This window comes from Gopherus evgoodei, chromosome 3 (genome assembly GCF_007399415.2).
Source record: "Gopherus evgoodei ecotype Sinaloan lineage chromosome 3, rGopEvg1_v1.p, whole genome shotgun sequence".
Taxonomy (NCBI): Eukaryota; Metazoa; Chordata; order Testudines; family Testudinidae; genus Gopherus; species Gopherus evgoodei.
The window spans coordinates 48773392-48785518 of record NC_044324.1 but is presented as its reverse complement, the minus strand read 5'-3'; the positions used below and the strand labels follow the sequence as shown (position 1 = coordinate 48785518).

Sequence of the window (12127 nt, the reverse complement as noted above, 5' to 3'; positions counted from 1 at the left end):
TGTATGGGTCAAGTTCAACATGCAAGTGGGCTGAGGGAAAGAAATCAGGTTTATTTTAATCTTAGTTATTTTTGAGAAAATGGAAGTGCCATTGATATATGTTCTCAACAGATCATACAAATGATAAGTTGGTGTTTGTGTATTTTCTCAACCTCTATGAAATTAATGCACAACTACATCAAGTATTTGAAAACATTCACACAATTTGTCACACACCCAAATTTCACCATATTTATGATGATGAATAAGTTTTATATATCTTCATGTTTTACAATGACTCTACGTTTCAAGCAAGGGCTTCCAATTAAATAAATGCATTTCAAATTGATATTTAGTTTTTCAGGGTAGAGGGAGAAATATTAATACAATATCTCTTCTCTCACTCACTCACCTTGAGATTTTTCTTCCATATAATTATTCAAAAGCCAAACTTACCACATCATAATCCAAACACAAGAGTAAGAACTTACCCAAAGAAGTAATTTCACATCATCTTCCACTCTATTCTTTTATGCATTGAGAAACAGAGACTTTAAATATATACAGTACCAACATTTATAACTCAACTGTGAAAAGCTAAGATCGACAGGGACGCAGCCACAAATGGGCTCAAGTGTTGAACCTTTTTGCTAGCCAGAAAAATACTTTTATAATTAATAATACAAAGTAGTTCAGGAGTTAACATATTCAACTTTATAAAGCAAGATCTGTTAGCCATTTCCTAGAAAGATAATAGCCAAAAATAGCATATAACTTGTAAACATACTTCACTGGAAAACAGATCACTTAAACACAGGAGTCAACTTAGTGTTTGAAATAAATATCCAATTTTTCACTTCTTTCAGTGATTTTTGAGTCCTGTTCTAGAAACAACAAACAAGAAATCTTCTCAGTCTTATACAATTGTGCTTTCATGTTTCTCCGTATCTCACATGAAAGCCACATTAACAGATCAAAAAGTAAAAAAGAAGATTTAATGTTTACCTGTATTCCTGTCTGGTAAAATACAGCAATGCTTCTGCAAAATGCCAGGCAGAATCTATTGCAACATAAAAAAAAGAGTAAGTTTTATTACTATTTGAGGGAAAAGTGACATTTATTATTCAACATAAAGTAAATAGTTCCTATGATGCTCTGAGAATCCAATCGTTCAGCTTTTACACAGCTGAACTTCCACAGAAGTCAATGGGAGTTTTAAATGCCTGATGGCCACAATGAGGATAGCTGCTCCTGTCAGCAACAACTTCCTTGCAAAACTATACTAACCCACCTCCCCGTGAGTTTAATATTGTATTTATCATCATGTATTGATAGAAAAGTACAGTAAGTACTTGAGCTGGTATGTCTCCACAACAATTTTGCATAGCTTGTCTTCAAGGTCATCTAACAAACTGCAGCACAGAAAATGTTTGAGATATATACGCAGCTAAAATAAGGAACACTCATATCAATAGATACAGAGAGTATAATTTTCTGTCAATAAGCAATCATTCCTCTTCAGAGGTGTCAGAGCAATAGGGTAACAGGAGCTGAAGAGGTAATATGATGAATGGATAAAGCAAAGGACTGGGAATCAGGAGATGTGGATTCTAATCACCCCTTAGATACTTTATTCACTATGTGACCTTGGACTAGAGTTGACAACAGTCCCTTATTACAAGGGACATTCCTTATTTTTTCATCTCTGTACAAGATCAGGAGCTGTTGAGTGCTGCAAAAAGCAGCAAGAAATGCCCCTGGTGAATGTAGGTGAGTATTGCTTATTAGTACAGTAAAATCTCAGTGCTATGAACACCAGAGTTACAAACTGACTGGTCACCCACACACCTCATTTGGAACTGGAAGTATGCAATCAGTCAGCAAAAAAAAAAAGGCAACAAATGTACAGTAGTGTGTGTGACTTTTTGACATAAACTGTGACTGTATAGATCATTGTTGCAACTGGGTCCTATGGTTGCATCAGTTCTTGTACAGAGAAGGCCAAGCAGGGTGTCTATGGAAAGGTTGCAGTTTGCTGGTTAGATGCTGTCTGTATGTGTGTATCATTTTTGTATTTGAACTTATGAATATTGTTTGATTCTAAGTAGCCTCAGTGAAGCATTTGGTCAGCTTCTTGAGAAAGAACTATTCTCAGTAAGTGCCCAATCAAGAAACACTTAACTGACAATGGACTTTGGGAGATGCCAATTCACATCTGAGCTTTCCTGGGAACATTCAAACTAACATGTGAACAATGGCATCGGCCTGCAAAAAGCTGAATCATTCATAGACATGTGGCTTGCCCAGGTGGCTACAGACTCCATCTTGTTGTTGTGATTTTGCACAGGAGAACAAAGGGGTTTCCACCCCCAAGAGAGAGAATATAAAAGGTCCTGGAAACCCCTAATCTTTCTAGTCTCTCCTCATATGGAAGCCACTACATACCCTTGATCAACTTTGTTGTCCTTCTCTGAATCTTTTCCAGTTCCACTATATCATTTTTGATATGGGGCAAGCAGAACATACTATGGATTTATATAGTGACATTATGCTATTTTCTGTTAGCCTTGTCCACAGTCTTGTTGACTCCCTCAAAGAATTCTAACAGACTGGTGAAACACTAATTTCCTTTACAAAAATGTGTTGCCTCTTCCCAACAAATAATGTTTATCTATGAACCTGATAATTGTGTGCCCTAATATAGTTTCCACCAATTTGCTTGGTACTGAAGTTAGGCTTACTGGCCTATAATTGACAGAGTCACCTTTGGAGCTCTTTTTTGAAAATCCATGTTACATTGGCTACCTTCCAGTCCACTGGTACAGCAAGTTATAAACTCAATGGTGCTGTGTGCTGGAACTTCCCCTAATATAGAATCTTCTGAAGAGATGTTACATACATAAGTGATTTCAGTAAAAAACTGTCCTTTCTTTAAAATGTTGAGAATCTGAAAGGTCACCAAGGGAAAAGACAATTTTTCTGATTGTTTGGATGTAGAGGTGATCTGCCTAACCCAAAAGATGCAAGATTGGGCCTCTCAATTTATCCCTGACATTACTGAGATGAATCCCAAAAGCGATCTGATTCAACATCTCTGCCCTCTTTTGGAAAGCACAGAAAACTTGTCAAAATCCCTAAGACGACATACTTCATAATAAAGATACTCTGTTTAGTGAGGAGGTGTGGCTTCCCTCTGACCAGAGGGGGAGGAATGACCACCACCACACTACACTCTGTTTCCAACGGACAGGACACTCTGATACACTATTACTATATGGAAAGAGAAAATACCTTTACTTGTTTAAAGATGGACAAGATTTCTTATAAACTGCAGATAGAGGAACAGCAAACATTACATGTCACGTTTGAGAATACTAGTTGCATCTCCTGTCTTTGTAAAAGAGAGAAGCTGGCAAATACCAAGATCCCAAAATGCTCAGCAGGGAACTTAGCATGCTATGTCCTCTTGATATAAGTGGCAGAGAAGGGGCATGGCTAATGATTAGAGCAGAGAACTTGAGTGTTAGGAGTTAGGCTCTTCTCACCTTTGCCACTGATTAGCTGCATGACCTGTGCAAATCACAAAACCTCTATTATAAAAATGGGGACAACAGATACCTCTTTCATGGGGTCAGGAGGCTTAATCCATTATCATAAAGCACTCTGATATGCTCAGAAAAAAAGGTGACTATTCAAGTGCTTTCAACCTAACTGTAACTGTGGCTGAAAACTTTATAAATCTGCCACTGCTACTCCAAAAGGAAGCCAATTAGAAACTATTAAGGTATTTGACAGCCTTCTTTATATCTATCCCTGCCATACCTAGGTGCTGATCACTTAAGACTCACTGAACTCCTTGCAAGTATCGGGGTATGTCTACACTACGGGATTATTCCAATTTTACATAAACCGGTTTTGTAAAACAGATTGTGTGATGAAGTAATAAAGAATGCAGGAATAAGAAACACTGACTTTTTAGTGAGATAAAATGAGGGGGAGGAAGCCTCCAGCTGCTATGATAGTCCAGGCAGAACATTAAAGGGTGGCTTGATTTTAAGATCCCATGGTGAATCTCTGATAAAGCACATCTGGCTGAGCAGCAGCTCTATACCGTATTTGCACCCAGTAATCTCCAATTCCCTGGAGCCAGTTCAGCCCCTGACATAAACTGCAGTAGCCTCAGAGTTACTATAAATTTCAGCTGCCTACAACCACCTCCAAAGGCCATGTCCTGACATGCCCCCAGAAAAGCAGGCAAGTTTACTTTACATGGTTAGAAGTAACTTGTGGAACACATTGGCATAAAACAGAATTGATTACAAGAGCTCAGTAGGATTTAAAAGACTAGGCATTTATATGGATAAACATCCACAATTATATCACATAAATTAAAAATATATTAGGAGATGAACTCATTCTTCAGGACATTAAGACAGCAGCTAACTGCTGAACATTAAGAAGAAACGTCTCCTATGATGTAGTTATTCCACAATTGTCCACAAATGAGCTGTTTGCACCTTTATCTGAAGCATCCTGCTACAAGTCAGTTGGAGGCAAGATACTGGACTAGATGATCTAGTTTAATCCAGTAAGGCAAATCCTATCTTCTCATCATCATTTATCCTTTGTTTTCTTTTTTCTTAAAAAACAGGCACACCTTTAAACTTCTGTGTTATTTGCAGCTTCTCTGTGCTAAATATTGCTGGTTTCTTCTTTCCCGAATCTAGTGGGATCAGTCTTATTTGTTTTTCAGGTTACGGATCACATTATTTTGTTTGCTTTCTCATATTTTTGATATGAGGCTTGTGTTTTGTGCAAGATTTTTCCATAATCAGATACAAGGACATTTTGGGATAAGTTGTATGTACCAGTGCAGAATTTGTAATGCTAATGATTTCTACAACTGTGCTGAAATTTCACTACTTAGAATTGTTCTTTGCTTCCTCCTGTTATTATAGATGTATTTTCTATTTTTGCCTCTACTGATTTGGGGTTTTTTTGCATTTGGAGATTTATTCTATTTTTCTTTTATTCCTTTCTTTTTGGATATCATACTGTCAGGTACTTAGCATCACGTGAGAGATGCTGAGAACCCGAATTCCGAGTGATGCAATGGGAGTGGAGGACACCAGTATCTTGCAGAATGAAACTCTTGCTGCTTTGGGGAGTTATTCCACACTCCTTACTTAGACAAATGAGGTATGTAGGACCAAGCCTCTTACAATTACCAGCTTTCTACCAGACTTCTGAAGGGATACTTCTCTTCTAGGGGCAAAAATAGCTCTCCTATTTACAAGCTGTTGTGAGCTGCAAACTATTGTAAATCAAATGTTGTTTTCCTTTATAGCATTACTATATTTCATTTTTCAGAACATACAAGCAGCACTAGTGGCAATAGAGGTGGTGAAATGCTGCATTGAAAAGTTGTGTTTGCAGCCTAGACAATGCTCAGCAGATTCACCTTATATGGAGCCAATGTGACCAGCTTTCTACAGTCAAGAGTATTACATTTCACTATGCTTTTTTAGAGCAACTAGTCTTGATAATATCAGTGAGATCTTTGGTTTCAACTCAATTCCCATAATTATTCAAAGGTGATCTAAAATAACCAGCAACTCCATTCAAAGTATTACTTTATACCATGTTATTAGGTGCCATAGCCACAGGGATTAGCAACAGGTTCCCTGATTATTCATGAAATTGCTCTTTGGAACATCTGGTTGTTGAAGACCAAGCATAAATGAAGTGATCTTGCTTCCCACTTCTAATCTAAACCCGCATATACTCATAGGTAGGTTTTTACTGTAGAAATCTATGTCAAAGCAACACTGGCCTTGCCATTATGAATGGAATATCTCAGAAACTCAGTACTAGTTCCGGAAATATTAATGCCCAAGTTTTAGTGCTTTGAGTGCTGCTGAAACTGGCAAAGCATTTGCAATACCTCTCAATCATTCTCTGCTAATTGTCAGCCTCTCTGCCATCCCTAAAGAAACAATCTTACACAGTAGCTCTTTATTAGCTCCCATCTGCTGGCAAAGGCAGGCTGTACAAAACTTCTCCCACCCACAGGGATTCCAATAAAAAGTCTGTCTTGTCAGTTGATTTAATTGTATTCTGATGATATGTCCCGAACTTGTCCAATTATATTTCTTCAAAATTTTACTAGACTGCTGTTGTCCGATTCTCAGTTTAATATTCATACTGGTTAGCTTTCATGCCAAGTTAATGTCAAAAAGCACTTGCCAGAGATTCACTTTGGGGGGAAAAAAGCATTTCTCCCTCCTCCCCCGCCGCTGCTCCACTACTAGTCTCTGCAAAATTCCACCTTTCCATCTAGATCAGTGGTTTTCAACCTGTGGTACACAGACCCCTGGGGGGTCCGCAGACTATGTCTAAGATTTCCGAAGGTGTCCACATGCACCTCCATTCAAAAATTTTTAGGGGTTCACAAATGAAAAAAGGTTGAAAACCACTGATTTAGATAGCAGGAGCATACATGAAACAGGTCCAGGATATTTTGTCAGGACGGACAACCTTTGTTGAACAATTTAGAGGAAATAAAGAGAAATCAGATTTAAATTATATACATTGTTTTCCTTTTTTTGCCCACTAAAACAAAATTTCTAAGGTTAAAAAAGGAAATGCTCAGCAATAATCAAAAGTTTGTTGAAAAATATTTTATGTGAATGTATAATCTATACTCTGGAATCAGAACTTTTTGTTCTTCTTAATGAAATGAAGCCATCAAATAAGACTTTTAAATAGCCTTATTTCAGTTTCATTTTCTTTATGTACATATTTTAAGAGTTGTATTAATTTAGAATTCTCTTTCAGATAGTAGCAAATCTGCAACCAGACGGAAATTTTCTAAAACCTTTTCCATGATTAAAAAAAGATCTGGAAAAAGTAACACAGGGCTGTAATTTGAAAAGACGTTGTGGGCAAAAGCAACAAAGGTTGTTTCCTTCTACCCCCAAATCAACGATTCTAGTAATGGTGAGCCCAGTGAATATATGTTGTATATCAAAATCAAATTAAAACAAAGGAAAGTCACCCTCCCCCCAACAAAAAGATAAAATCTCATAAGGGCTAGATTTTTAACTGCCATAAATGGATGCAACTCAATTGGCTTCAGTTTACACCAGCTTATGATCTGGCCATCAATGTCACACAACAAAATGAAGCCCAACTCAGTTTTTAAAACGTCACTTCCCGAAGGAAAGAAAACATGAGTCAGCCCTACCGCAGACTCTTGTCAATACCAACAAGAGGAGTTACAAAAGTCTCAAGCTTGAAGATCACTGTTATTTTTAATCACCAAATCCTCACACAGGCATCATATCATGCACGTTTCCTGAACACAGCCTTTGAAGAGCAAATGTTTATTTTGAAAAAACTAACTAAAGCAAACATCTCAAAGGGATTGAGGAAGATTGTACCACTTTCTGTTTTTAAATTACTTAAAATAATGCCAGAAGGTAGCCTTTTTTCTATTTGATAATCTTTGAAAATAAGAGTTGGCAGCAACAACAGCCTCAAGCCTATCCCTCCTGGACTCCTCTAATACTAGACCCCAAATAGCAAGAACAACAAAAACAACACTTCTTCCTTCGTTGACTGGTCAGAAGGTTCCAATCTATTCTGTCAGATGCAGACCTGGCTATGGAGATCCATGCACTTGTGACTTTCAGATTCAGTTATTGTAATTGACTGTACTTATGAAGGAATCCACAGCTACTAAAAATACCCCACCCCTCAAGCTATTGCCAAACACAGCATGATAAATGCAGGTCAATTGGAACATGTCTTGCTAATGCTCAGACAGTTGCGCTGGCTGCACATTGAATTTCAAGTTCTAATCTTCACAGTCTGAGATAGCTTGGTCCCAAGCTCATACAAAGACCATGACTACAATCTCCTGAAGCAGCTGTGATTCTCAGAGATGATGAATCTCTCAATTAATAAAGTAAGACTGATGGGAGCAGCAGCCAGAGCCTTTTCAGCTGACACTACAGTTCTTCATTCCAGAACACCGGAGAATGAGGACAAACCTGACAATGTTCAGGACAAAGTGCAACCCCCACTTGTTCAGTATAACCTCCTCTACCACCTGTGCTCTCACACAATCCAGTAGCTATGTACACACACCAATAAATTTGCATGCACTCAGAATGGGGCACTTAAATACAAGGAAGGGCAGGAAGAGAGGGAAGACATTCTAGCTACTCCTACTTGCCTATTAGCAGCAGGGGAAAAGGGGTATAATGGGGGGAAATGAAAAAAATAGGTTTCCAAGTAGAGCATTCACATAGCATATTTAATTCTTTAAGGTGTTCAGCCACCATAGACATAGTATTAACAAAAACCCTCTAGCTAAAGAAGTAGGTGAAAACCAAACTAATATTGCTACCAAAAAAGCAATTTCAAACAAACACAGACATATGCAACTCTCATTCCAATTTCCTGCTAGTGGATTATTAAGTTTGAATAATGCAGGAATTTGCTGCAACTAGCAAAGGAAACCAGGGAGAAATACAATAGGTACTTACCAGCTGGAAGAAAGTGGGAGAAAAATATTCAGCTAGAAGCTGCTAGTTACAAAAATACCTACACTAGGGCTGTAGAGCAGGGATCGCCAACCTTTGGCATGGAAACGGCGCGGGCTGAGGGATGTGCTGGCTGCTGCTTCCCGCCGCCCCCATTGGCCTGGAGTGGCAAACCGTGGCCACTGGGAGCCATGATTAGTCAAACCTGCAGACATGGCAGGTAAACAAATCAGCCCGGTCCGCCAGGGTGCTTATCCTGGCAAGCTGCGTGCCAAAGGTTGCCAATCCCTGCTGTAGAGGTTTAACTCTATTAAATTTAAAGGGCCAGCCTTAGAATGACAGGTGGGGAAAAAGTTCTTATAAAAAGGCAACTTTTCATTAGAGACAATTGTTGAAGACTATGTGTGTTTGGGAACATGAATGCGGAATTTGGGATGATTCCAGGATCTGTTGCAGACATCTTGTATTATAATGGGCAAATCACTTAAGGCTAAATTCACAAATAACTTGGGCCTGGTGATGCTTTGTTCTCCAGGAAATCACTGGACTTCACAAAACATAAGTTTGGTACCTAGGCTGCCTGTACAATGAATGGAGGAAGATGGCACTTCAGAATGAGATTCACAAAAGCTAGCAAAACAGGAGATGCCAAACCAAAGGGTGTCCTAAGCCCCATCCATCTCAAAGGTAGGTATCTATGTCTGGGTTACAGGGAGGCTCCTCCCTCTGCTTGGGATTCTCAGCTGCAAACCTGCTCTTGGCAAAAGGCGCCTTTGACATTTTTGCAAGAGTTTGGGGCAGCAGCCCTCCCTCATAATTTTTAGCTCAATGGTGAGAGTACTCACCCAGGATGTGGGAGCCCCTCAATTCAAGTCCCCCCTCTGCCTGAGTGGAATGAAAGGATTTGAAGTGGGATCTGCCACCTGTAACCACTAAGCCAGTAGTTCTCAACTAGTGGTATGTGCACTCTTGGGGATACGCAGAGGTCTTCCAGGGTACATCAACTCATCTTATTTGCCTAGTTTTACAACAGGCTCTACAGCCATGCAGCAAGACTGGGAACCCAGGGGTCCTGCTGGACTCATTGCCATAACAGCAGGAGAAAGATAAAAATTCAACAATGCAGGAGCGAAAGGCAGTGGGTATTGCAGGGCGGGATGGGATTGGAGCAGGATTAAAAAAAAATAATCCTCCCATGCCGCAAACAATAGCAATGCCCCAGCCAGCAACCACCACCAGCAGCAACTCAGAAGTAAGGGTGGAAATACTATACCATGCCACCCTTACTTCTGCACTGCGGCTGATGGCAGTGCTGCCTTCAGAGCTGGATGGCCGGAAAGTTTTTAAATGAGTGAAGCTTGGGATACACAAGACAAATCAGACTCCTGAAAAGGGTACAGTAGTGTGGAAAGGTTGAGAACCAGTGCACTAAACTTTGGGATATCCTGGAAAGGTTGAGAACCAGTGCACTAAACTTTGGGATATCCTAACTGCGGGGAGGCTCCGTCAATCTCTCTCTTGTTGAAGCTGTTGCACTCTGAATAAATACTGAAAGCATTATCGTGCCAGAGAAAGGACACAAGTGCAATAATGACTCTGTAATCTGGTAGTTAGAGAACTCACGTGAGAGGTGGGAGACCAGGATCCAAGACCCTCACTTCAGTGACTTTTTTAAAATTATTTATTCACAGGTTCAACAGGAGAGAATGAGGCTGATCCCTGTTCAAATTCTTTCTCTCCCTCAGGTGGAGAGGGAGAGACTTGAAATGGAGTCTTCCACATCCCACCGTGAACATAAGAATGGCCATACTAGGTCAGACCAAAGGTCCATCCATCCCAGTATCCTGTCTACCAACAGTGGCCAATATCAGGTGCCCCAGAGGGTGTGAACCTAACAGGTAATGATCAAGTTATCTCTCTCCTGCCATCCATCTCCACCCTCTGACAAACAGAGGCTAGGGACACCGTTCCTTACTCATCATGGCTAATAGCCATTAATGGACTTAACCTCCATGAATTTATCTAGTATCCTAACCCTGGTCTAGAATTTATTAGAGAAGTTCACCCCCTGTTTTGTGTGAGCTCATCTATAGGGGCCCAATCCAGATCCAGTTAGCACTCTTACTGGATCGGGCCCTGTACGTGAGTTAAGTGGCGGAATGCCTAACTTTGTGCATCACTCTGGGCCTTAGGATTCCTGACACACATGCCCACAGGCAAATAGATAGGTGCCTAGGGACCTTTTACTGCAAAATTTAGGGACCAAGCAAATTTAAATACCTACAAGGTTTAGGGGCAGCTGAGCGGGGCGTTGTGAATTCCAATGGAGCCAGATTCTGGGATGTAGGCACCTAAAGTGGCAGTTAGGTGCCTAAGTCCTTTTGTAAATCTAGCCCTTAATCTGTCTGTACCTAGAAAACAGAGCTATGACTCCTCTTCTCTCATCCTTTTCTGTCTTCTCTAGTTAGATTATAACATAAACAGAGCACAGATTGCCTCTTCCTATGCATCTGTACTAGGCTTAGCACAATGGGGCCCTGATCTTCATTGGGGCCATAATATAAATAAATCACAAGACAGTCACAAAGGTTCTTCAGAAGCGGCTGCTTTGGTATGACACATCACCATTATATCACACTGTTCCACATGAAATGCTTGATACAATATGGACAGAACATATTAACAGCAAGCATAGTTAAATGTTCTCAGGCCACTGAACTTTAAACCCTACAATAAACAGGTGGATCATAGCCACCTCCAAGTACACCTCTCTTTCCGGTGCAGTGGTGCTGTAGAAAGGTCAGCTGGTGCACTCTTGTCATACCTTAACACAAGTAGGGACAGATTCAGGGCCTCTGTAGTAGATGACCTCTGACTCAGAATTGCTTCCTCTATTGATAGGGTGACCAGACAGCAAATGTGAAAAATTGGGACAGAAAGTGTGGGGTAATAGGAGCCTATATAAGAAAAAGACCCAAAAATTGGGACTGTCCCTATAAAATCAGGACATCTGGTCACCCTACCTATTGATATGATATGTCCAGAATTACTTGACCTTTAGGACAAATAGTAAAGCCCATATTTACTCAAGGCTAAAAACCCAGTCCCACAATGCAGGAGCTCAGCAGAAGTCCACAATAATTCTGGCTGATTTGGGGAGGGTAATCAACTATTGAAACAACTTACCAAGGATGGTGGTGGATTCTGCATCACTGTCAAGACTGAATGTTTTTCTAAAGTATATGTTGTAGTTCAATGAGGAATTGTTTTGGGGAAGTTCTATGGCCTGTGTTATACAGGAGGTCAGATGACTTGATCATAGTGGTCCTTCTTCTGACCTTGGAGTCTATGAGATTCCGTCCTGGGAGTTCCCAGAAATGCATGCTGCAGTGGATAGAGCATGTACTCTTCTTCTTGCCTGCTCAGTGAGGGTTGCACCATCCCTCTGCTCCTTAGCCATGCTGTAGGTAGCCCCTTAATAGGACTGCAACATCAAATGGAAGTCTCTCTCGCAACCCCACCCACATGCAGCTGTCCTGCAGGCTTTCGTCTGGGAAACTGCATTCGGATACGTTTATACTCTGGTTTGTCAGGTGAGA

At 40.2% G+C, this 12127-nt stretch overlaps 1 protein-coding gene across 4 annotated transcripts in view; it reads right to left on the bottom strand.

Annotated features, from left to right (window-relative positions):
• DLGAP2 (DLG associated protein 2) overlaps nucleotides 1-12127 on the bottom strand; it is a 674215-nt gene that overhangs the window by 551138 nt on the left and 110950 nt on the right. For all 4 annotated transcript variants that reach the window (XM_030555545.1, XM_030555544.1, XM_030555547.1 and 1 more), the window contains one exon: nucleotides 985-1039. In XM_030555545.1, the coding sequence (XP_030411405.1) occupies nucleotides 985-1039 (55 nt within the window). The remainder of the gene's footprint in view (nucleotides 1-984; nucleotides 1040-12127) is intronic.